Source organism: Lissotriton vulgaris, chromosome 3_2, assembly GCF_964263255.1.
Source record: "Lissotriton vulgaris chromosome 3_2, aLisVul1.2, whole genome shotgun sequence".
Lineage (NCBI taxonomy): Eukaryota > Metazoa > Chordata > Amphibia > Caudata > Salamandridae > Lissotriton > Lissotriton vulgaris.
In genome coordinates this window covers 196,369,893-196,396,468 of record NC_141690.1, presented here as the reverse complement: position 1 = coordinate 196,396,468, position 26,576 = coordinate 196,369,893, and the positions used below count along the sequence as shown (strand labels likewise).

The 26,576-nt window shown below is 48.1% G+C and overlaps 1 protein-coding gene across 1 annotated transcript in view; it reads left to right on the top strand.

Annotated features, from left to right (window-relative positions):
• The window catches only part of NSD2 (nuclear receptor binding SET domain protein 2), a 1,128,833-nt gene that overhangs the window by 588,811 nt on the left and 513,446 nt on the right, over nt 1–26,576 (top strand). Inside the window, exon 12 of the mRNA XM_086964209.1 lies at nt 21,209–21,332. Coding sequence (XP_086820335.1) covers nt 21,209–21,332 — 124 coding nt within the window. The remainder of the gene's footprint in view (nt 1–21,208; nt 21,333–26,576) is intronic.

The window sequence follows — 26,576 nt, the reverse complement described above, 5'->3', positions numbered from 1 at the left end:
ATAATCAATTCCTGTACTGAGTTAATTCTGCATTTTGAATAAACTGGTCGTAAAATCCTTTTCCTTGCCTTTACCACTGACGCATTCGTGCAAGTAGATAATAAATGTTCCAAGTCCTGCTCCTCACCATTACATAGATTACAAATAGGGTTTTCTTCTGAGTGCCACCTAAATGTAATGGTTTTTACAGGAAGTATTCCAAATCGGAGCAAAACAATCGATCTCCTGACCCCATGGTACAGGTTAAAGTTAATATATTGTTGAGGTTTCTTAAACTCTATAGTTTCAGAAATATTTTTATATAAAGACAGTTTAAGACAGTGTTGAGAGTCAAGGTCAAAACTTAGTCTTGTAGTAAAGTGCTTTAAAAAAAGTTTCAACTGGGCAGGAGACCAAGAAAGTAACAGCTTGGTGTTAACCTTTGATAGCTTAAAAGCAGATAGGGCATTTCTTGAAAATACATACTTCGATGACTCACATTCAAATGTCTCAGGTTTTAGCAGGAATCGGAGCGTTCCTTCTTCAGCATGGAGGAGATTATACGCCCACCTGATGATATTGGCGATTCCTCAGGCATAGGAGCTAGTTCATGAAAACTCAAGGCGGAGAGCTTGCACTGGAACCGACTGGGATAACTTCATAAGTTTCCATAGGATCTTCCCTTCTTTTAAGTCTAGAAAGGACCATTGACTTATTGGTATGTGCTCAAGTGCATACGACAGTACTGGTGGAACTTTGGCACTATATACCTTAAGCATTGCAGAAAAATGTCTTTGTCCAGATGCAGCGTATAGCCGTAAAAGTGCTCCCACGTGGACATCAGATTTCCGGGTTAGATTCAAAGTGTGGGATTTATTTTGTAAGGACTTGGTGAAGATTCTTCCTAAGTAGGTGTATTCTTTTACCACTTCCACCATTTTTCCCCCTAGGGACCAGATAAATTTAGTACTCCTTTTCTTCCGGAGAACGGTACTATTTTTGTTTTCGAGATGTTTGGTATTAGGTAATTTTCATCTGTATTATTGTAGAGGGCCTGAAGGCTTCTTTGCAAACCAAATGAAGTTTGATCTAAGATGATAACATCATCCGCATACAATAAAGTATGTATTTTATGGGAAGCAATTTTTGGTGGAAAATTACATATCTGTTGAAAACGTTGAGGCAAGTCACTGAGATAAAGGGAAAACGCAGTAAGGGAACGAGGAGACATCCTTGCCTAAGGCCATTTGGGGTCGAGATAGCACTAGTAAGACCTTTTTCCTTCCCCATTTGGAATTGGCACCAAGTATCTGTATGTAATGCTGATAATATATGTAGTAGATTGTCCGGGATACCCATATTACTGAGTTTTCTCCATAGTGTCTCGAATGCGGTGGAAAAGTCGATAAAAGCAGCATATACAACCTGAGATTTTATTGTAACATATTTATCTAAGATTGTTTGCAGACCAGCGATATTGTCGGTGACTGAATGCTTTGGTCTAAATCCAGCCTGGTATAGGGGAATCAGTCTAGCTGAAAAGCCCCAATCTTTTAGATGATCTAATACTGTTGCTGTAAAAATCTTTCCTGTTTTGCGTCCAAAAGGGCTATCTGTCGATAGTTACCAGGATACAACCTTGTACTCTTTTTGTGTTTGGGTATTATAATGCTCCCCTTTCAAGATTTGGGAATATCTCCAGTTCTGAAAATGTAGTTGAAAAGGGGGAATAGCATCTTACTCCATTCTTTGGGGTTGCATTGGAGGACCTTAATCGGTATTTGGTCCGGACCTGTTGCTCCTGTTGTTCTTGCCTTTCTTATATATAGTTCAATAGAAAATGGAATAGAAACTCCACAGTCTGAAGATTTTATTTCTGAGTTCCTAACAGAATGGTAGCTCATTTCTACGGTAGTATTTAATTTATATAAATTGGCCAGATAAATTTCCCATTCTGATGGAGGCACCGGGATAGTTTGTAATACTTTTTTCGTGCCGATTTCTTTAGCGATTATGTTCCAATACGCACGTTGGTTATTTTGTTTCGCTGCTATCTGCAAATCTACCCAATTTTTATCTTGGGTTGTTCTTATTTTTTTTCTCTTTCTCTCCTGTTTTGATTTTTCAATTTGTAGATTTCTAGCTGTCTAGCTGGTGACTTTTCTAAAAATTGTGCTCGTACCAGTTTGTTTAGATAAGTTGTATTAGTAGCTAACTTTAGATTTTTTTGGTTTGTTTCTTTGTAGGTTGCATCAGCTTTTCCTGTAATTTTTGTGTTCGTTTTTTAATCACAATTTCAAAATTTGTTATCGGATTTGCTGAGTGTATTCTTTGCAAGAGTTGTGTTGAATCAATTATGGAGATTAATTTGGTAAGAGTAGCTGAATTCCAGTGAATCAGTCTTTGAGTTGGGCTTACCAGGACTGTACTACAGCTATACATAATTTCATTTGACTGGGACTTTTGTGCTTTCCACTCTGTACTTAGCTGTAGTATCGCATGATCACTACCATCAGCAAAGTTGATTTTAAGTTGTAAAATTGATCTGATCATCAAACAGTTAAAACAGGGGAAGACGGCGGGACCGGACGGTCTTCCGGGGGAATTGTACCGGGTACTTAATTCTACCCTCACCCCGGTTCTAACGACCCTATTTAATAATATATTAATCAGAGGCGAGATACCACCTAGCTCCTGGGGAGAAGCAAATATAGCCCTAATATTAAAAGCAGGCAAAGACCCAACAGAGTGCGGATCATATCGTCCAATCTTGCTTCTCAATAATGACTATAAAATCTTTGCGTCAATTTTGGCCGCACGTTTGGGCAGCGAGATTGGATCAATCATCCACCAGGATCAAAAGGGGTTTATTAGAGGCCGACAATTGGCTGATCTAACATATGACTTAGTGGAAGTCATTGACATTGCCTCAACTTTCTCTCTACCCCTTGCAACCATGACACTCGATGCTACAAAAGCTTTTGACAGGGTCAATTGGTCCTATCTGAATACAACAATGGATAAATTTCAACTTGGTCCTAAATTCCGCAGAGCGATAGGCCTATTATATAAAAACCCTAGAGCCTGTCTGTTAGTCAACGGCTCGCGAACTAATCCCTTTAAAATTAGCAGAGGGACAAGGCCGGGGTGCCCTCTTTCCCCCCTCCTTTTTAATCTGTACGTAGAGCCATTCGCTCAGTCCATAAGAGAAGATGCTAACATCCCGCACTTCTCTTTTTTTGGATGGGAGAAGAAAGTTGGACTATATGCCGACGATATCATCATCTACACAACGGACCCGGCCCTGGCATTTCCAACGATTATAAAGAAGACGGAGGAATTTGGGAAACTCTCTGGATATGAAATAAACGCCGGTAAGACAGAAATAATGGTCTGGAATATCACAAATCTTCAACTTCCGGTAAAACCCTGAATGAGATACTTGGGAATAACAATCACCAAAGACTTAAATCTTCTAGCTCAAAACAATTTAGACTGGATCTCCCGGGAATCTAAAACCTTGATGAAATCCTGGTCCTTTCTCCCGCTTACCATCTATGGGAGAACCAGCCTGGTTAAAATGAGCATCCTCCCCAAATACACATTCATTTTCAACACCATCTCATTAACTTTTGAAACCAAACAACTTACAAAATGCCAACAAAATATTAATTCCTTTATCTGGGGCTACAAGTCCAGCAGACTGGTGTGGAAGAAACTAAGAAGTAGAAGAGAAAAGGGGGGGATCGCCTTGCCAGACCTGGAATGTTATGCTTGGGCGTTCCATCTGACTCATTCCAGGATGCTACTGAAGTCTTCTTTGGGCAATGCAAATGGCATTATGTTTAAGGCAATGCTATTGGGCTCGGATCTTCCACTAAATGGCTTCTTATTTAAGTTTGGCCATCAGAAATTCTTTAAAAAAGTTAGGCTAAAGTCACTACTGGGCCCCATAAAAGAGTGGACACGAATTAAATCCAAGGCTGGGATTGGGTACTTCTCTAGTCATGCTCCGATTTGGGAATTGCCTGGGTTCTCATCACAATATACTAAGACAGTTAAAACGGTCTTACTGGATGCAGGTATAACACGGTGGGGGGAGTTAGTGGTAGAAGGATCCCTTATGAATTGGGAAATATTCAAGGACAGGGTTACATCATTATCCTGGCTTGTATATAAACAACTGGCCAGCTGGATGCGATCTCAAAGCAGGGGGAAAAGGACAATGGTTGAATATAGCCCCCTAGAAAACAACCTAGTGAAGAAACCCGCGGGAGGCAAGGACGTCGCACTCTATTATTGGAACATCATAGATGATGGAGAGGGTGAGCCCAATCTTCCGGTAAAACTGTGGGGAGGAGAGGGAGAACTCCAGGCAGAGGGCATATGGGTAGAATCTTTTACTCTTCTCTACAAAATCATAAAGCCGGCATGGCTGAGGCGCAACCAGCTTTTTACATCACACCGGGCGTATTACTCCCCCAAGAAACTCTCGAAATTTGAACCCGGGAAATTCTGTAGTAAATGCTCTCTCCCAGCAGCCTCAGATCTACATATGTTTTGGGAGTGTCCGAACATCGCTACTTATTGGCAAGAAGTCAAGAAATCACTCGAATCAATTCTCAGAATCTCTATCCCACTTTCATGGTCTTTAATCATCTTCGGCCTGAACGAAAATATCAAGGGAACAGAAAGAGAATTTCTATTCTATGCTATTCTACTAGCAAGAAGAGAAATTTGTAAAAGCTGGGTCAGTACGAACTCCCTGACACATGCAGAGTGGCTGTCTTCATTATATGCAACATCAAAGGTAGATTTAGCTAGAATATGTAGTCCTCGTTCAGTGAGATTCTGAAACTTCTTGATTGAGTGGAGGCGGAACAATTACCCAACCCGGGTTTTTTTTCTTTCTTTTTTTTCCCCCGGGTCCGATGATTAGGCCGAAATCTCCTTGCCCAATGGGAGGCACCCCATGCCATACTGCTTTCGGACTACCTGCCAATAAATGGCTCGAATGGAGATAGTTCATGCAGGGTTCTTCATTGTCTGAGATATCCTGTCTGCCTCTTTGTGTCTTAGGAGATCATTCTTTGGTTTATTGGTGATACAGGGGAGATTGGGTCTCGTGGTTGGAGCGCCCCTGGATCGACTATGTGGCAAATGAGGACAAAAAAAAAACTGATCTGAACAGATCATAGCTACTACAGATCATGTAGTCCAGTAGTGAGGGATTACAGTTTCCCTGTCTTGTATTTGAGGCAGGGATGTCTCCTTCTACATTGCCATTTAATATTATTCTGTTTTAAAATAGGTAGTGATGCTATTAGAATCTTCCCTCTTTTGTCCGCCTTATTTTCTTTGGGAAAAAGTAGAATAGAGATTCCCAGGGCCTCATCTGTGAGCCAATTTGCCCATTTCAATATTAACTCATTAGATATTTTCCCGTTAAAATCACCCATGATCAAAAGCGATGGATAACCCTGATTTTCTGTTATTTGTTCGATGTCCTTTAGGATTTCTATAGTAAGTGCGTCCATTTTTACTCCGGGGGGGATATAGATGTTATAAATTAGTAGATCTTTTAAGGTTTCAGGAGGGTTTGTCTCGCACTTGATTTTGATACATTGATGATTCTTTGAGTTAGTTGGAATTACTTCTTGTGCCCATTTGTAGTCTTCATTTAATAAGATCGCTATCCCACCTTTCGCGTGTCCCCGATCGACCTGTTCTGCAGGGATATCATATACAAAATATTTCTCCAGATTGAAGTTTTGTGTGGACCAAGTTTCTTGGAGGGCGACTATTGCTGGGGAATCTTTTGTTATTTCAGCAAATTTTTTTTTAGTTTTCCCCGCTATGTTCCAAGAGGAAATCGTCAAGCCTGTGCTAAACAGAGAGTGTGTTATCCTTAGTTTGTTTATTACTGTTCAGCGTTTCCGAAATCCAGGACCAGGAATGATCTTTGATATTTCAACACTGGGGGTTTTCTTGCTCCAGATTTCTCTATCGCCGTTCTTTATGGATACAAATATATTTTCTGTAGCATGATCAAGAAGATTGGTGGTGGTGTTAAGAGAGCGGTTGGATCGAAGCCTTTTGGAAGATTCATATGGTATAGGTCTCTTTTGAGGTTCGTATTTTAATACTGGGGCCAGATCATAACCGTATTTGTGTAAAGTGTCGCTCTCCTGCAGTATAATTCCTGAGATCACTGGAGACCAAAATTCAACAATCGCAATTGACATTTTTGATTCTTCTGGAAACATAACTAGTTTTATTTCGTTACGCGCTAGAGATTGTAACAGCCGAATTTTTTGTAACTGACTGATAATTCGGCCGCGGTTGAGTGGTACTTCATCAGACTGGAATAGGTCTATCATTTCCAGAAAATTAGACCTGGTCTCCGCTGTTTGCAGATCCTTTTTCTATGTAGAGAGAGTTACTTTTGAGATCTCTCTTAACGCTGGACTTGTCGGACCGTGTCCTGATTGTAAAAAATGTATTGCCTTAGGATTTAATTTACCCCTGTTGGTCAGAGTTGTCTCTTTGGGTTTTTGCCGGCGATTTCTGCTCCTTTGTCTTCGTGGTCTGGGGTATTTCTGCGCTTTCCTCTATTTCCGGTAAAAGAGGAGAATTGGTCTGAAATCTTATTTTACGAGCTTTCTTTTTCTTAATTCTTCTTTGCGCCTTTCTCCTTTTTGATTTAATCAGCTTTTGATTTCTTTTGTCTTTAGCGCTTTTTAGGCCCTGTGTGTCGTCATTGGATAGCACAAGCTCGACAGTTGGTTTAAGGTTGGATATTGCAGGGCTGTTCAAGGTGGAGTCAGATTTTCTTTTAGTGAAGATTGAATAGTAAGCGACGGGCTGTTGGGGAAACACTGCTTTGGTTTCCTCCTTAAAAAGGTTTCTGAGAGAGTATGTAGGGTTAGAATCCGGTTTGCCCTTAGGTTCCATAATTAGTTTCTTTCCGGTTTGGGTTGCAGTTTCCTTTGTTTGAGAAGGAAATGTTTTTATTGTTTCAACTTTTGCGTTATAAGAGTATTCCCCTTTACATTTACCACAGACTCCTGGTGATGCTGTTGACTTTGTTTGCTCTTTCTTCCTTTTTTTCTCAACTAGGAATTTTAGTATTCCTATTTGGGTATCAAGTGTTTAGTCAGAATTTTCCAATATGTTCCCTAGATAAGTGAAAACTGCTTCCAGAATACTTTGCAATGTAAACAAGGATTTGGATATTGGGGTATGGTCTTTATGAAGATCTATACTTTTAAAGAGAGAGAGATCTGGTGATTTTTCGAGGAATCCCTCTAGGTCTGATGATTTTTGTGGAGTACTATTCTGTATGTTCTGGATTTCCTTTTGTGATCCTGTGTGGTATATTAAGTCTTTGATGTTGATATCTGGACATGTAATGCTATATTCTTGGGATTGTTGTAATTTGGATGATTCCGGTATTATTGAACCTACTGTAGTAGAGATCAGGATTAGCTCTTCCGATTCGATGGAGATACTTTTTTAGGAGCTTCAGGTGTCCTTTGGTTTTGAATTTGAATTTGATGTATTTCATCCTTTCCAACCTCTTTATTCCCTTTTTTTTCTTTAACCAATCTTTTTGTACTTGTCCCTGTTCATCTAGACTTAATTTTGTAAAATACTTTTTAATTCCAGGAATTACTACAGACTTTCCGGCACTTGCCGTCTTGCCCGTGCTCTTTCTAATGGCTTCTTCTGTTCCCATCCTCTTCATAAAAATAGTTCTCGACCTTAGTTTTTTATAGGCCATGGCAGTGTAGTGAATCACTAAGTTGTTTTAGTTGTAGTTTTAGCTGTGCTATTTGCACCAGCCGTATGTTACTTGATAAATCTTGGCCACCTGTATGGTTGATATGGTCTCCTGTTGTCCACTACTTTAGAACCAGAATTAAAGCAGAGACTCTTGCCGAATTCCAATTGACACAGCCAAAGAGGTAAGGTTCCAAAGTGGCAATACACAAATGCGCCGCTCATGCAACACCAAGAACTAGCACCCCGTTCCTGCTCCCTGGCTCCGTTTCTTATAGAATTATAAAATTTTCATGCACATTAAACATTAATTGCCTGTCTTTCGTTAGTTGGTTTTTATGATTAGAGTACCTCTGTTACGTCCAGGAGGATTTTATGGCTCCAGCCTCACTTGGGTCGTCACTTGGGTCGTCAGTCGCGGCTGTGGCCACGTCCAGCAGTCTCTCGTGGCTCTGGCCGCACCCAAAGAGCCTCTCGCGGTACCTGCCGCGTCCAGGAGGGTCTCGCGGCTCCGGCCACACAAAAAAACCACTTGCGGCTGTTGCCACGTCTGACGGGTGCTAGCGGCTCCGGCCGCACCCAGAACGTCACTCGCGGTAGTTGCTGCGTCCTGCGAGGGCTCGCGGCTCCAGCCGCACCAGAAAACGTCAAGCGCAAGGGCTCGCAGTTACAGCCGCACCCCAAACGCCACCCGCGGCTGACGCCTGCGACCAGCAGGCACTCGCAGCTCCAGCGCAGCCTGCTCACCAATCACGGCAGACGTCTCGCTCCAGCCGCGTCCGGGACACAGAGCAGTACAGCCGCGCCCAGGATACCTCTCCGGCAGTAAGCAATAGGGTGCGGCCGGGCGCCGCAGTCGGCGTCTCGTCGTCGTCGTCCTCACCTGCTCGCAGCCTACGGCCCACAGCTCGTGTGCTCCACAGCGCCACCACTGGTTCCGCCTCAGAGATCGGTCCACCGCCTCTACCAGCAAAAGTCTCTGGAATGATAGAGAGAAAGGTATGGACAGAAAAACCCCATAGGCTGCCATTATGTGGCTTAAACAGGATACTGTGCCTTTAAGAGAACTTTCCAGAACTTCTCCCAGTATCCTAGAATGCACAGCATGTCCCTTTTACTTTTAGTTCTTTTTTCCGGCTCCTGCTAACAGGACCCTGGAGCATTGAGCTCTCCCTTTTTCAAGGGTTTATTGGAATTTTGTGCACTATTGGTTTTAAAAGTGTTTTCAGTTTGTGTGCTTGGTGTTTTTCTTCACTTCTGTGTATTTGTTCAGGCTTTTTAGGGCTCTAAAATGCCTGCTCTCTTCGACAAGTGCCCAGAATGTGGAAGGAAGAAGTCCAAGTCGGATCCACACGACGTCTGCCTACTCTGTCTACCTGCTGCACATGCCCCTGAAGAATGTGACATCTGCCAGAACTTTTCAGCAAGGACCCTGAGGGAAAGGCTGAAAATCAGGCTTCAAGGCCTAGAGGAGAGACGACTGCAGGCTGCAGGTGGGTCTGGGCAGGCTGGGAAGGCTCCCTCTGCCTCTGCTGAGGCCTCTGGGGGGCTCCCCAGAGGCAGGAAGCCCAGCAAAAGGTCCCGGTCTCAGTCGGCGTCGATTGCATCGACGACGACGTCGAGAGGGATGACGACGGTGTGTTCCCCATCTCCCCAGGGCTCCGGGTCGAGACGGCGTGAAGGATCGATGTCAAAGGGCCTAGGTAGGCCGCCGTCGAGATCACAGTCGACTGATTCTTTGTCGTCGACGTCAGCGTCGAGCCATCCACGTCGAAGAAAGAGCAACAGGCGTTTGCGACACCGTCGAGAAGACGGTCGACGTCGAGGACCTTGAGAAAGCGGTCGGCGTCGAGAAGGAGTCGAGGCTCATCGTCGAGGACTGAACGTTCGGCGTCGAGGAAGAAGCACTCTACGTCGCGGAGGCGACGTTCGATGCCGGAGTCACGGAGACGACATTTGACGCCGGAGAAGTGACGCTCGGCGTCGAGAAGAAAGAGATCAGCGTCTCAGGGACTTTCCAACTCTCCTAAGCGGCGCAGGAGGAGTTCTGGCGCCAGAAGTCACGCTGGATCTGGGGGAGAACGCCGGAAACGGCGATCACCGACTGGAGGGGCTGGTTCACAGTCCCCTCCCCCGAAGAAGCCACCTCCTCCACCTATACCTAAGGAGGATCCTCCCAGCAATCCTCCTCTTCCACCGCTTCCGCCTTTAGGACCACCACCACCACCACCTCTGCCTCATCGGCCAGTCCCTTGGCCTGAGGTACCTCCTGTTGCTCTGCCAAGGTCTGTGTCGCTGCCTCCCCTCCCTACACCGCCTAATGGGACGCCTAAGCCAAAACTCCAGGATAGGCCACGGAAGATGCCTCCACGGAGACCTGCGGAGCGTCCACGAACTGGGAGATCGCGATCTCGTTCCAGGAGGAGGGAGCGATCGCGGAGTCACAACAGGTCATCCATGCGGTCGAGACGACGCCACAGGAGGCGCAGGTCCCGTTCCCATACGGGGTCTTCAGAGACCAGGGACTATTCACCGACGTTGTCGGGGTCACCGAAGACAAGGGTGTCACCGGTTGACTATCTGGTGTCCTATCATGATGTCCTGTTGAGGGGTGCAGCAAAATTGGGCATCTCGTTGACGGTGCCCACGCCCAAAACATCGGTGATCTTCGAGACGCTGCACCAGAAACATCTGTCTCTGCCATTACTACCACTGGTACCGGGCCTGGAGGATCCGGCCATGGACCTGTTTCTCACCCCGTCGGTGACTAAGGCGGCCCCCTCGAGACTACAGAAGAAATACCGGGCTCCCAACTCGGATCCGGCTTTTCTAAGGGTGGAACCTCCGCCAGACTCTGTGATAGTGACGGCGGCTCGAAAGCAGCATGTCACCACTCAGTCATCCACAGTCCCACCAGATAAGGAATCTAGACGGCTGTATTCGGCGGGGAGGAAGGTTTGTGGGACGTCGGCGACTTCCATGAAAGCGGCGAGTGCCACGGCCTTGTTAGGACGGTATGACCGAGCCCTCTGGGAATCCCTCCAGCAGTTTGTAGAACACCTGCCTCGTGACAGATTTCCAAGAGGTGTTGAATGAGGGGATGTTGGTGGTGAATCAGGTCATCAGTGCTGCAGCCGATTCTTCCCTCCTGGCGGCGCATGGTTACAGCCATGGGATTAACCAGCGAAGACACGCCTGGCTCCGCCTCACGTCGCTGATGCCTGACGCACAACAAAGGGTTGCCAATTTACCATTCTCTGGCGAAACCCTGTTTGGAAAACATGCAGATGACGAAATGGCCCGCATGAAGGCGGAGGCCAAAACATTCACAGCTGTGGAAACTGGGCAGACTGTGCTGTTTGTGTGGATTTTTGGTGGAATTTCTAGTTGAGGTACTGGACAGTGTAGCCTGTGGATATAGGCTGCATTATCTGTCTCTAAATTCTCTCAAGTCTCTTTGCAGTGATGCATTTTTTGACAACTTAAGAGATATTTTTGAATGCTCCGGGGTCCACGCACATGGGCGGGACTATTCACTAGATTATGACTATAACAGAGATACCCCTACTACAGAACTGGAGTTACAGGACAGAAACTACTCCTTTTACCTTTTTAAAGAAATCTCACAGACTGGAAGATTATTTTAGTTTTATTACATACAAGCGTGTGTTGATTACGAACCCACACCACCTCCCTTGAGTAGTCCTTGGACTGCTCTGCTTCACTACCCTGAGAGAGTCAAGCGGTACTATTGGGTGTTTGGTTCCTAGTGGAGCGTGAATGAATGTGGGCAAACTACTTGTGCAGGCCACACTGTAATGTCCTCTTTTGTAACCAGAATGAACTAAAAATGACCACAAAAATGAATCAAGTCTATTAGATGGTAGAACAGAGTAGAAACCCTAAAGATGATGGTGACCCTAGTTGTCAATTTCCTGGCAAGTATGCTCCCTATTCAACTCTCTCTCAGAATTGTTTCTGAACCATTGACAAAATTACTCTCAACTTCCTCTACTGCAAGAAAAAAAGTCAGAATATGTGGTAAAGGGGCTGCAACTTTCCAAACTAGTTCAACTACAAATGGCGTTCCTGGCTGTGCAGGACACACATTGGTTTATAGTTGATCCCATCAAGACGCCTGCTTAGCTTACTATCGATCGACAAATCGGCCACCATTTTCCTTTAGTTGCAAATTTGACTGTCACACCACTCGTTTTTACACTCTAATATGATCTTTAAAGAGACAATTGAAGCCCTACTAATAGTGGACAGAGTTCTCCTTCAACATAAACAAATCCTACGCCATTTCACTAAGGAATAACTAGAAACTTCAGACTGCAGTCTCTCCCACTACTGGTCAGAACTGAGCTAACAAAGATATCTCCCTGGTGGCAGATCTCTTGGCATATTCCAAGTCTTTAAACTTTGCTGTTCAAGAGAACCATGCCCTCTCCAACTTGGATTTCAATGATTTTTGAAAAATCAAAGTAAAAGTTTCCAAACTGGAACTCTTCTTTTCTAAAACATTTTTAGTTTATTTTTCCTTAAAAGACACTTTTCTCTTCCCTCAAGTGCATACAATCTGGGTGCGATATTGCTTCCAAGTTTTTTAAATTGTTATGTAGCACCGCTACCCAATCACACGCTGAATTGCAGAGCAAGTGGTCGACCTATTTCTCTGAAAAAGGCAAATCACCTGTCTCAGTCGAGTCCTGGTCTAAAATGTGTCGCCACTTAGTTCAAAGCAAACATCTCTTTGCTAATAGCAACAAAAAATCTTTGTCACATTTCCTCTAGTGGACATCTGCTAGACTCTTTAGACTAAATCTAATGGATTCTGACACTTGCTTGTAATACAGATCAGCGACCGGCACCACAGAACATATGTTTTTTCACGTGGAACAGCGTTTACAACGCAACTTTTACCACGCAACTTTTACAATGCAAGTCGTTACAACGACTTGCGCTGGGGGGTGCTGTAGGATAGGGAATAGTTTAATTTACTATCCAAAACCTTCCCTACTATCCACGGGGACTGGAGTTGGAATAGTAAATTAAACTATTCACTATCCAGCGCCCCCGAACGCAAGTCGTTGTAAAACCTGCGTGGTAAAGGCATGCGTTGTAAAAGCATGCGTAGTAACGACATACATCCGTTTTTCACATGTACATGTTTGACTTATTTCTGGGAAGATATTTCTTCTCAACTGCTTAACATCTTTTAACACTTCTATTTCATTGGACTTCCCAGTGGTTATACTTGGCCCATTTGTACCCTTAACTCCAACTGAGATCCCAGACTCTCTACTTGCCCTTTTTGACTTACTTCTCACTATTGCCCTTAAGGTCATTCTCCTAGATTGGAAGTCCACTAACACGATCTCCTGCCACATATGATGGGTGTAGGTCACCTACCTCGGGAGCAGAAACACTGCCTAGTTGAAGTGCAACTGCAATCTTATTACACATTTGAAGAGCATTAGATGCTTTCATACACAATATGCTGTAGGTTTTACTGTCCCTTCAAGGTTGGAACTCCTACCTCCCCAACATGTTTAGAGTTTGGCTTGAGATTCTCTTTACTATTTCACATGCCTCCCTCCTTTTCTTTTCTCTTCTTTTTTTCCTCTTTTCTCTTCCTCCTCCCTTTTCTGTCCTCTCCTCCTTCCTCACTACTCTTCTTTTTGTTCTAGCCTTCCCACTAGCCCCGTTCCCTATTGTCCTCATATGGCGGATGATTTGTTTTTTATTAACTATGTAGGTCCATGGTCCCTTCCTCAGATTCAAGTAAGTTCATTTTGTATGAAAAGCAAGTTAAGCAGCTATGATATGCTGTGTCAACCCCAGATAAAAACGATTTTACACCTATACCATCTCAACCGTCATTCTTAGTGATATAATTGTTTACGTTGTTACAGTGTTGTACTATTTCTTAACCACCTGACATTACCATACAGGACAGTTTCTGCTCGTATGTTTTATTGTTTCTCTTTAAAATCTGAATAAAATATTTAGAACAACAATGAAAATAGTATTCAATGGAAAATTTGAAATCTCTTTGCTAACTTAGGTTCTGATGGGCTCTGTTTCCTATCCAGTTTTTTTTCTCATGAATTCGCCCCATTGTCTTCAGATCTGTTAATACCGAGTGGATTTATTAATTTGCCTCCTTACACAGTACTGATGTTCCTTTACCCTGCACTATGACTGTCAACAGTTTCAAGATTCCAGCCTGTGGCTGGATGTTGCAATAGAGCCAAAATTGCCAACGGTATATCACTTTTTCTTCTATAGCATGAATGTTTTTTCAGGCAATCCTGTCCACATGCCCGGTTCGTCTCTACTCTCTACTTTCAATGTAGGCTGTCGAGTACTGTGGCATGGACACAAGTGGATGCTCCTAAAGATGCATACACCAAGTTAGTGTATGCTCAGTATATTTTTCCTTGCCATGCAAGAGATGTTACGTTGCCTTCACCTGCACCGGAGATGTCCTGTTAGTCTGGAAGAATTGTGGATTGAAGGCTGCTAGTAGGAGTAGTTTTACGTGACTGCAACGTCCTAGTGAAAATCGTTCATGCATTTTTAATTTATTGATCAACATAAAATACTGTTTGTTTAAAGTTGTTGGACTTTCCTTAGAACTTATTGAAGTAAGAAGTTTTTTTTCTCAGTATATTTCCTAAAGAATCTTTTGAACTTGTTGCAGAATTTATCTCAGTAATCCTCTGCACTTTATCAGTGTTTGTAAGATCTTTCTGGGGAGAACTTAAAACAATGCAAAGACCTTTTCCTGTGTTAGAACATAAATGAGCGATATAGTATTCAGAACGAATCAGTCATGAAAACATTTTTATTATCTTGATGCATAACGAAAGTTGTTGCATGTGCTGGAGTGAATATAGTAGGCTTAAACATTGAACTGAATTTTAATAACCAGGGCCGTTCCTGCCAGTCTTTGCCCATAAAGATATCAATGAATTCCCTTACTCGTATCATCCAACAGTTTAACATTTGAGTAATATCCTGGTCATTAACGGTTTTAAACAATTTTTATTTAAAAGTTTATACAATAAATAGAAAGACATTCCAGTAGTCCAAATATAATATCTGAAAGAGACACGTTAGTGATAGATTCCTTACTTTAGAATATCCCCAGGCGTCAGACTGGATCCGGAAAGTTTTGCGTAGCAGTACCCTTGCGCGTCGGTAGGCGTCGTCTGCGGCTCCGCGTCCGTCGTCGGCATCGTGGGCGCCGTGATGACGTCGTCGGAGTATATAGACACCGCCTCCGCGTGCTGACGTCAGTTCTTCTTTTTTCCGCGCCAGCCAGCGCAGATCTGGAAAAAGCAGTTCCCTAGTCATTTTTTGACTAACTTTTTGGATCTTTTGATCTATTTCGAAGTCTTCATGACTCCGACGGTGCCGTTAGGGATGCCCGGCTTCAAGCACTGCGACGAGTGCGAACGCCTCATGTCGATTACGGATCCGCACCGCCTGTGCCTGACTTGTTTGGGCGTCGACCATGACGACGAGGCCTGCTCCGACTGTCGGGCCCTCTCGAGAAAGGCCAGGCGGGAGCGGTCCCGCAGGCGCCTCGAGATCTGCCAGTCGGCCCCGCGCCGTGTGAGGTCCCGGTGCCGGTCCCACGGGAGGTCGAGGGACAGGTCGCGGGGGCGGAGCCGTCACAGCTCCGGGAGTCGGCGCCACTCCTCTGGGTCAGAGTCGTCAGGTAAGAAGCATAAGAAGTCGAAGAGACATCATCGCTCTTCCGACTCCCCCCGACGCTCGCGCGATGCGGCCGAGGGTTCGGATGACACCGCCCACGCGGCTCCTCAGGAGTCGCGGGCGCCGCGTTCGGCCCCATCCCCCCCGGTCCCTGGGCTGAACGCGACGCCGGAGGAGATAGAGCGCTTCCTCATGGCCATGAGGTCCCTTTCTTCTCCGACGGGTTCCGCGGCGCCTTCGGGCCCAGCAAACCCGTCTGGGGGCCCTAGTGGGTCGGGGGCTGCGACCCAGACGCCGTCGGGTGCTTTGGCCTCGACGGCGGCTTCGGCGCCGGCGCCGCAGGGCTCCACGATCCTGACGCCGCCGCTGCCCTCGGGCTCGGCGCCGCAGGGTTCAGCGGCCCCGGCGTCGTCGGTGCCTTCGGGCCCGGCGCCGCAGGCTGCCGTTCGGCCCTCGTCGGGCGCTGGATAGTCCCCGGTGGACCTTACGACCCCCCCGGGGTCGGTCCGTGTGGTGTCCCCTCTGGCGTCTGCCTCGGCCGACGCCGTCCCCAATGCCTCCTCTGTATAGGTTCCGGCGTCGGGACGGAGCCTGTCGGCGCCGATCTCGACGCCGTTCGGGGATTTCCATCCCTATGAACCATCCTCATTCACTTACGACCCTGAGTCTCAGGAGATGGGTGAAGAGGAGGATTGGGAGGGGTCTGAGGACCCTCTGACAAGGGAATGTCAGTCTAACATGGACTGGACAGGAGACCTTGGGGAGGCCAGTGGCCTGGACACCTCTCCAGACACTGGATTCGTCTCTCCTCCTTCCGTGGCTTCGGAGGAGGGCGCGACATATAGTGTGGTGTTGATGAGGGCTGCTAAGGCGTTGGTCCTTGAGCTCCCCGTCGCGGCCGTGAGGACTAACCTCCTCACTGAGGTCCTTAAGCCGCAGTCATGCTCCATGGAGCCTATGCTGCCGTTAAATGAGGCCTTGTCGGACGTTCTTTTGGGCACTTGGTCCAGGCCCGCTACAGGTTCGCCTGTAGATAGGAACGTGGCCAGACGCCACCGCCCGGCTCCGGGCGACCCATGTTTCCTGTCCACTCACCCCACCCCCGAGAGTCTGGTTATCCAGGCCTCTAACTCCCAGACCACCTTCCCGTCGGCTCCCCCTGACCGGGAATCCAAGAGGTACGAGGCCTTTGGCAAAAAGGTTTTCTCGTCCCTTAGCTTAGGACTGCGGTCTTCCAACACCGCATGCCTCTTGGGCCGTTACACCAATTCTATATGGGAAACGGTGGCGGAAGTGCTGCCAGAGTGTCCGTTGGAGGTACGGGCCAAACTCGGCCAAGCCCTAGTGGAGGGCCGGGACGCAGCGAAGTATTCGATCAGGTGCGGACTGGATACAACTGACTCGCTGGGCAGAGCGATGGCTACGACGGTGGCGATTCGACGCGACGCCTGGCTCAGATCCGCCAACTTCTCAGCTGATGTCCAGAATACACTCATGGACATGCCGTTCGATGGCCGTCGCCTCTTTGGCGACAAGGCAGACCACGCGCTCGAGCGCTTTAAGGACTCCAGGGCTACGGCCAAGTCCTTGGGCCTCTCGGCCCCGTGCCAGCAAGTGGGTGCCTTTCGCTCCTTTCGTGGCCAAGGAAGGGGCGTCCCCACGCGTGCCGCCAGCCACTCGCCGCAAACTGTCGTCCAGCGCGGCGGCGGCCGTGGAAACCGCCGTGGAGGCGGTCGGGGAGGCAAGCGGAACCAGTCCACACCTGCCCCCGCAGCATCCGCCTCTAAACCCTCCTAGTCCGTGCTTTTCGGCCCATGTGACGCCAGTGGGGGGCAGGGTTCGCCATCACCACTCTCACTGGCGCACAGTCACTTCGGACAGGTGGGTGCTGCAGATCGTCCGAAGGGGCTACTCCCTCCCCTTCGAGACGACCCCTCAAGCCATGCCACCGCAACACCAGTGCGTATCGGGGGATCATTTGCGGCTCTTGCAGGAGGAAGTTTCGGCCCTCTTGGCCAAGGGGGCCATCGAGCGCGTTCCTGGGCCAGAAGTAGGTCGTGGTTGCTACTCCCACTACTTCCTGGTACCCAAGAAGGACAAAGGGGGCCTACGCCCTATCTTGGATCTGAGGAACGTCAACGGCTTCCTCCGGAAGGAGAAGTTCAAAATGCTGACACTGGCTCAGGTCTTGGCTGCCCTAGACCCAGGAGACTGGATGGTAGCAGTGGACTTGCAGGATGCGTATTTCCACATCCCCGTCCTACTGGCCCACCGGCGTTACCTGCGGTTCACGGTAGGCCTCGAGCACTTTCAGTTTACCGTGCTCCCCTTCGGCCTTACCAGCGCCCCACGGGTGTTCACAAAGGTGATGGCGGTGGTCGCAGCTCACCTGCGCAGGTTAGGGGTTTCATTCTTCCCCTACCTAGACGACTGGTTGTTGAAGGCGGGCTCGCCCCAGGCAGTCATCAACCACCTCCAGACTACGGCGGATCTCCTGCACAGGCTGGGATTTTCCATCAATGTGCCGAAGTCACACCTGTGCCCCTCTCAGAAGCTCCTTTTCATCGGAGCGGTTCTCGACTCGGCGCAGTTTCGGGTTTACCCGCCCGAACAGCGAGTCCGGGATATTCAGGCCCTGATTCCGATCTTCGGGCCGTTATCCCGGGTTTCGGTCAGGCTGACGCTGCGGCTTCTGGGGCTGATGGCCTCCTGCATCCATCTGGTGCATCACGCACGGTGGCGGATGCGGGCTCTGCAGTGGGACCTGAAGTTTCAGTGGGCCCAGCACCGGGGCAACCTTTCCCACCATGTCCTGATCTCGGAGGGCACTGCGAGACAGCTGCAGTGGTGGCTCACAGACCGCGATTGGGTCAACGGCAGATCCCTCTCCCTTCCCCAACCGGAGCACGTAGTTGTGACGGACGCGTCCCTCCAGGGCTGGGGTGGCCACTTGGGAGAGGCGGAGATCAGAGGACTCTGGTCTCCGGCGGAGTCCCGGCTCCATATCAATCTGTTAGAGCTGCGGGCGATCCGTCTGGCACTGAAAGCATTCCTCCCGTCTGTCCGAGGGAGTGCAGTGCAGGTGTTCACGGACAACACCACCGCCATGTGGTACTGCAACAAACAGGGCGGTGAGGGGTCGTGGACCCTATGCCAGGAGGCTCTGCGCCTCTGGCAATGGCTGGAACATCAGGGCGTGACTCTGGTGGTTCAACACCTGGCAGGTTCTCTGAACGCCAGGGCGGACAAACTCAGCCGTCGGTGCTCGATGGATCACGAATGGCGTCTGAACTCGGACGTGGCACAAGGCCTCTTTCTGCGTTGGGGAGAGCTTTGGTTAGATCTATTCGCCACCGAAGAGAACGCGCAATGTCATCAGTTCTGCGCGTTGGAATTTCCAAGGCGGCACTCGCTCGGAGACGCTTTTCGTCGCGAGTGGAGCTGCGGTCTGTTGTACGCCTTTCCGCCTATACCTCTTCTGCCCAGAGTGCTGAAGAAGATCAAGCGCGACCGAGCACAAGTCATCCTTGTGGCTCCGGACTGGGCACGAAGGTACTGGTATCCCGAGCTACTCAGTATGTCAGTCGATCCCCTCGTTCGTCTGCCTCTTCAGGAGGACCTTCTGTCGCAGCAGCAGGGGACGGTCCTCCACCCGAACCTGTCCAGTCTCCACCTCCATGCATGGAGATTGAGCGGCAACAGTTGAGGCCATTTGACTTGCCTCCTGAAGTTTGCAACATCATTCTGGCAGCCAGGCGTCCCTCCACAAAAACGGTATACGCCTTCAGGTGGAACAGATTTGTGGCATGGTGCACAGCAAAGGCTGTGGATCCTCTCAATGCCCCTCTCTCTGAGATTCTTCTCTTCCTTCTTTCTCTTGCCCAGCAGGGCTCTGCGCACTATCAAGGGCTATCTTTCGGCTCTTTCAGCCTTTCTGAGGCTGCCTGACCAACCTTCTTTGTTCAAGTCCCCTATAGTAAACAGATTTCTGAAAGGTATCACTCATACCTTTCCTCCTGTTCCTTTCGTGATGCCTCAGTGGGACTTGAACCTGGTTCTAACATTTCTGATGTGCGCTCCCTTTAAGCCACTTCATAACTGTCCACTTCGCCTTCTTTCTTTGAAGACTGCCTTCCTGGTAGCCATCACCTCTGCCAGGAGAGTGAGTGAGCTCCAGGCCCTCTCTTGTAAGCCTCCTTTCCTTTCAGTCCATCCGGACAAGGTTGTTTTGAGGACTAGGCCCTCCTTCTTGCCTAAGGTGGTCACGGCCTTCCACATGGGGCAGTCCATCACATTGCCCACCTTCTTTCCGCCTCCGCACCCCTCGAGAGAGGAGGAGAGGCTCCAGTGTCTGGACCCAAAACGTGCGCTCTCGTTCTATCTGGATCGCACACGCCAGTTCTGGGTGGATGATCAACTCTTTGTTGGGTACGCGGGCGCTAAGAAAGGGAAAGCAGTGCACAAGAGGACCATTTCTCGATGGATTATCATGTGCATCCAGGCGTGTTACTCCTTGGCTAAGAAGGAACCACCTGTTGGGCTGCGGGCTCACTCCACTCGAGCCATGGCCACTACAACTGCCTTGGGCCGAGGTGTGCCCTTGCAGGACATTTGCCAGGCAGCTACGTGGGCTTCGTTGCACACGTTTGCGAGGCACTACTGCCTGGACAGTCAAGTCCGGAGGGATGGCTACTTCGGCCGTTCCGTTCTCCAGGACTTTCTGGTGTGAATATTGGTTCGCAGACCCACCACCACGGGGATGGTATTGCTGGGGTATCTATTCTAAGGTAAGGAATCTATCACTAACATGTCTCTTTCAGATGCACAAGTTACTACTTGTGTAACGATATATCTATAAGAGACATTAGTTAGTGATAGATTCCTTACCGACCCACCCATCCTCCCCGTTCTGCGAACCGATATCTAGGGTTAAGGTCATCCCCTTTCAGGGCCCTAGTTTCTTGGCACCAGTGTCGGTTTTTGTCATGGCTCTGCGCTTCTGGCGCGGAAAAGCTGTGGCTAAGAACTGACATCAGCACGCGGAGGCGGCGTCTATATACTCCGACGACGTCATCACGGCGCCGACGACCGACGCGCAAGGGTACTGCTACCCAAAACTTTCCGAATCCAGTCTGACGCCTGGGGATATTCTAAGGTAAGGAATCTATCAGTAACTAATGTCTCTTACAGATATATCGTTACACAAGTAGTAACTTGTGCTGTATGCTTATGATATTGTTCCAGGATCTGTGCAGTGTAAACTATTTTGCATAGCCACATCTAAGGACAATACAATTCAAGTAAATTGGCTGCTTTAGGTAGAGCGATAAATTATGAGTGTATAATCAATAGAAAAACAGCTTCTGCAACTTTTTCACATTCCCAGTTCATTATGTAACATTCAATTTATGTCCATGAAAACACCAATATGAAATTGGCACCCACAAGAGGTGTCCAAGCTGTACAAAGAGAGGATGATGCACAGGTAGGGTGGAGGATTATTATATACAGCAACTGCATATGCGTGGGTGCTCCCTCGAAGCCTTGTTGGAATGTAGAGATCTAACTTTCTATCTCTGTAAAGGCAGCAACCACTTCATCCATCTACTCTGTTTTGTATAATTGATGTGAAAATAAATAAAATATCCTTTCAATTTCTGCTGCATGGGATCTGTGAGGTGAATGGCATCCATTTCAAACATTTTGTATTTTTATCAAGGTGTGTGAAGAATCTGGTGATGTTCTCCTGTGTGAAGGACAGTGCTGTGGAGCTTTTCATTTGAAATGTCTCGGGCTTGTAGAAAAGCCAGAAGGAAAGTTCATATGCAGTGAATGTGCATCAGGCAAGTTTTTATTTCTATATTTTCTTGGCAAAATGATGGCAACCTAGCTTAACCTTAACCATCTTTTTTTTTTTTTCTTCCCACAAGAAATTATTTACGAAGAGTAACCAAAGAATAGATGTCAATAGCATCTGTGAAGTACAAAAGAATTTTCAGAACCACTGTTTAATTGTAATCTGGAACTGGAGTTTCTGTTCTTTATAATACGGATCCTTAGCATTTTTTATAACAGGACTAGTGTTTCTGATAGATACATCTGCCTTGTGGATTCCTCACCTTGTGAATATCCCCCTTGCGTCAGCAACGTTCGGAAAATTCTTTGTAGCACGCCGGCGTGGATGACGTCATAGAAGCGCGGCATCGTGCGCGACTCCGTCTGATGTCACCGACTCCTTATTAGACCCATGCCGGCGTGATGACGTCAGTTCCCTTTTTTCCGCATCGTCGACGCTAACGGTTTCTGGGATCTTCTGTGATTCAGATAGTAACTTGTTGCTATTTTGTGTTACTGTTTCTCTGTCGAGTGTCTGCTCTTCGTCGAGGATGTCGTCGAGGACTGGGTTCAAGCAGTGTAGATCGTGTGCCCGGATGATTTCTATTACCGATCCGCACGACAATTGTTTGTGGTGTCTTTGTTCGGGCCATGATGTCAAGAGCTGCCGATCCTGCTTCAAGATGAACCCAAAGGCTCTACGAGAACGTGAGGCGAAACTTCTGCTGGCCAAGGTGAAAAGGGAAAGAAGCAGGAAGGTCTTCGAGGTCAACATCTAGACGCTCGAGGTCGAGGCAGAAGTCGCGATCGAAGTAGAGGTCGAGATCGGCTTTGAGGTCGAGGTCCAGAGTGAGGGCGAGGTCCAGGATGAGATCGAGGTCCGGATCGAAGTCGGCTTCGGGTCATGCTTCGAGCTCCTCGAAGAAGAAGCACAAGAGGAGGAAGCATAGCTCAAGACATCACTCTGGTAAAGAGTCTTCGGACTCGAAGAGGAAGTCTTAGTCTCGAAAACATCACAAGGACTTCGTGTCACCTTCACCTGTGCGGTCTCGTGAGGGGTCCCCGGTTTCGTAGCAAGAACCTTATCCGGATCCACGCCATTCTTCGGAGCATGAAGATGAGGAGATTCCTCGTGCACCGACTCAGGTGGAAAACCCTGAGAATCAAGAGGGCCAGAAAGAACCAATGCCGGGCAGCCTCCTTCGGAGCAGCTGATGAGTTCGTACCCTCCCTTTCCTGGTCCTGTACAGGACCCTTCGCATTTCCTTAATGACATGTTTGGCGTTTATGCGAGGGCAATGTACCCCACTGGTGCACCGGCTGGTCCCATGGGTCCGTTGTCTTCTAACTTGGGTGTCCCTCAAGCTTACGCTCCGGCACCTTTTATGCCGTTTATGCCGACGCCTTATACACCTTGGCTCGGTACGGCGCCACCGAGTGACCTCGAGAACTGGATCGAGGTACGACAAGGCCGTTCGAGATTCTCGTCCTCCAGCTGTCCCGGCTCCTCGTTCTACGCCGGTTCTGGCTCCGTCTGAGTCATTACCGGATCCGACGACTTCGATTCGTTTGGAGTGGTCGAGGCGCAGAGCTCAACGTCTATTTGAGGAAATGGAAAACGAAGATCCTGAAGTAGAGGAAGGAGAACTTCTGGATCAAGGGGACTGTTTTGAGGACCTGCATAGTGCTAGTGGCCTGGAACTCTCTCCTGAGTGGGGTTTGTCATTAGTTTCTGATGCACCATCTAAGGACGTGGCACCCTACCATGTCGTCATTAGGAAGGCTGCGGAGCTGCTCAATCTGACTTTACCTACCGTTGAGTTCAAGCCTAACATCCTCACGGAGGTTTTGCATTCGCCTTTATCTATTATAGAGCCTACACTCCCATTCACTGATGCTTTGACTGAGCCAATAATGGAGGTCTGGAAGAGACCATTGACTGCTCCTGCGGTGTCCAGGTCAGTGGCAAGACGTTATAGGGTGGCACCTGGTGACCCTGAGTTTCTCTCTTCGCATCCTTCACCAGAAAGTCTGGTTGTGCAGGCCGCTTGTTCCAACAGGTCTGCAGGTTCTTTTCCACAGGTGCCAGCAGATAAAGACTCTAAAAAATTGGACCAGTCTGCGAAAAAGATTTTCTCCTCGGGTAGCATGGCTCTTAAATCTACCAATGCTACTTGCCTGCTGGGGAGATATGTTCATGCATTGATGGACTCTGTGAAATAATTGTCAACTAAGCTTCCGGAGAAAGATAACAAGAACTTCAATGAAGTAGTCTCTGATACTCAGGCAGCAGCCCGCCTAGTAATTCAGAGTGGTATGGACACGGCGGACTCTGAAGCCAGGATAATGGGCTCTACAGTTGCCACGAGAAGGGCCGCATGCTTAAAGTCATCTGAATCTGTTATTTCCTGATCCCCAAGAAGGATGGCAGGTTACGTCCAATCCTGGACCTCAGAATTTTGAACCTCTATCTCAAACAGGAGAAGTTCAAAATGCTCACACTTGCACAGGTTCTTCAAGCGCTGATCGAAGAAGACTGGATGGTGTCGATCGATTTGCAGGATGCGTATTTTCACATCCCCATTCTGAAGTCGCACAGAAAGTATATCCGTTTTACGGTGGGATCGCAACACTACCAGTTTGTGGTCCTTCCGTTTGGGCTTACTACTGCGCCTCGAGTTTTCACCAAGGTGATGGCCGTGGTGGCTGCACATCTCAGAAGGTCGGGGATTCCAGTATTCCCGTACCTGGACGATTGGCTGATCAAAGCGGAATCTCCAGAGACAGTGCTCAGTCATCTGCAGGAGCCTACTCCGTTGTTACACAGGTTGGGTTTTTCAATAAATGTACCCAAATCTCACCTGGTGCCCTCCCAGCGCAACCTGTTCATAGGTGCGGTACTGGACACAGCTGTGTCGTGTATTCCCTCCTCCTCAAAGGATTCGCGACATACAGGAAATGATTCCCTTGTTTTGCAATGGAGCGGTCATCCAGTTCTGAAGGTTCTTCGCCTGCTCGGTCTGATGGCTTCTTGCATTCTATAGGTCAACCATGCACGCTGGCACATGAGGACACTCCAGTGGTGCCTCCGCAGGCGTTGGTATCGGCACAATGGAGATCTCAGGGAGTCAGTCAGGATCTCCAGAGAATCTGCGGCGGATCTGTCTTGGTGGAGCGTGGAAGGCAATCTGACTCAAGGGAGGCCTTTTCAACTACCTCCTCTGGTGGCCAAGGTGATATCGGATGCATCCACTCTAGGGTGAGGTGCTCATCTGGGGGGATCTGGAGGTCAAGGGTCTTTGGTCCCCAGAGGAAAGGTTGCTTCACATCAACCTTTTAGAATTGCGAGCAATACGTCTGGCGCTCAAGGCCTTCCTCCCTTCCCTTTGCGGTCAGTCAGTTCAAGTCCTGACGGACAATACGACCGCGATGTGGTATATCAACAAACAGGGAGGAATGGGGTCGCAGTGTCTCTGCAGAGAGGCTCTGCAACTCTGGTCCTGGGTTCAGGACCATCAGATTTGTCTGATGGCAAATCACCTGGCAGGAGTTCTGAACATACGTGCAGACAGCCTCAGTCGGCAGTTCTCGGCCGATCACGAGTGGAGACTCCATCCAGAGGTAGTCCTCTACATCTTTCGGATGTGGGGAACTCCTCGGGTGGATCTGTTCGCCACTCACGAGAATGCTCACTGCCCGTTTCCGATGCAAGAAGCCTTGGGGGACGCGTTTCAGTTGAGTTGGGGCTCACAACTCCTTTACGCATTTCCTCCCATGCCCTTGATTCCTCGGATTCTGAGGAAGATTCGCCAAGACCGGGCCCAAGTCATATTGATTGCCCCGGATTGGCCAAGAAGGGTGTGGTACACGGATCTTCTCCACCTCTCCTCTCACCCGCCGCTCTGTCTCCCTCTCAGGGCAGACCTCCTCTCTCAGATGGAGGGGCAGGTTCTACACCCCCACCTCCAGACATTACACCTTCATGCCTGGAGATTGAACGGGGCAACTTGAATTCCTTTTCTCTCCCTCACGATGTGGTGGATGTCATTCTTTCTGCCAGGCGTGACTCCACTAAGTCCATCTATTCTTATAGGTGGTCTAAATGTGTCTCTTGGTGTGGGGAGAGAGCTGTTGACCCTTTGAAGGCTCATTTGTCTGACATTTTACAGTTTGCTCTTTCTCTGCCACAGTCAAGGGTTATCTTTCGGCTTTGTCGGCATTTCTCTGTTTGCCGGATCAGCCCTCTCTTTTTAAGTCTCCTGTGGTTTTAAGATTTTTGAAGGGTCTCACTAATAAGTTCCCTCCTACTCCTTTTATTGTTCCTCATTGGGATTTGAATCTTGTGTTAACCTATTTGATGGGTTCCCCCTTCGCACACTAGCACAAGTGTCCCATGAGACTTCTATCTTTTAAAACGGTCTTCTTGGTTGCAATTACCTCGGCAAGGAGGGTAAGTGAGCTTCAAGCTCTTAGTTCTGAGCCCTCATTCTTGACCATTCATGCTGAAAGAATGGTACTTAGGACCAGGGCTGCTTTTCTCACTAAGGTGGTAACTCCCTTCCATCTAGGACAATCCCTTACCCTTCCTATCTTTTATCTTCCCCCTCACCCTTCCAAGGAGGAGGAGAGGCTTCATCGCTTGGACCCCAAGAGAGCAGTCAGTTTCTTTCTCGATAGGACTAAAGACTATCGTGTGGATTATCAGCTCTTCGTGGGTTTTGCTGGCTGCAAAAAGGGCAGAGCGGTGCACAAGGTCACACTTTCCAGATGGATAATCCTGTGTATCAAGATTTGCTACTCTGGCGGGTAAGGACCCTCCTGAGGGTATCGGAGCACATTCAACTAGAGCAAAGTCTGCAACATCCGCTTTATCTAGAGGTGTTCCTGTTGAGGACATTTGCAGAGCTGCGACTTGGGCTTCCCTCCACACTTTCGCGAAGCACTACTGCTTAGTTACCGAGGTGAGGAGGGACGGCCACTTCGCGCGCTCTGTTTTTCAAGATTTTCTAGTATAGCAGAGTGGACACCCTCCTCCGGGAGTGGGGACTGCTGTGGGACTCTATTCACAAGGTGAGGAATTCACAAGGCAGATGTATCTATCAGAAGAACAAGTTACTTACCTTCGGTAACGCTTTTTCTGGTAGATACAGTATCTGCCTGTGGATTCCTCACTGACCCACCCGCCTCCCCGTTGTCCGCTCTGCTATACCTGTTTTTCTGTATTCATATGCATGTTTATGATTGTATTTATA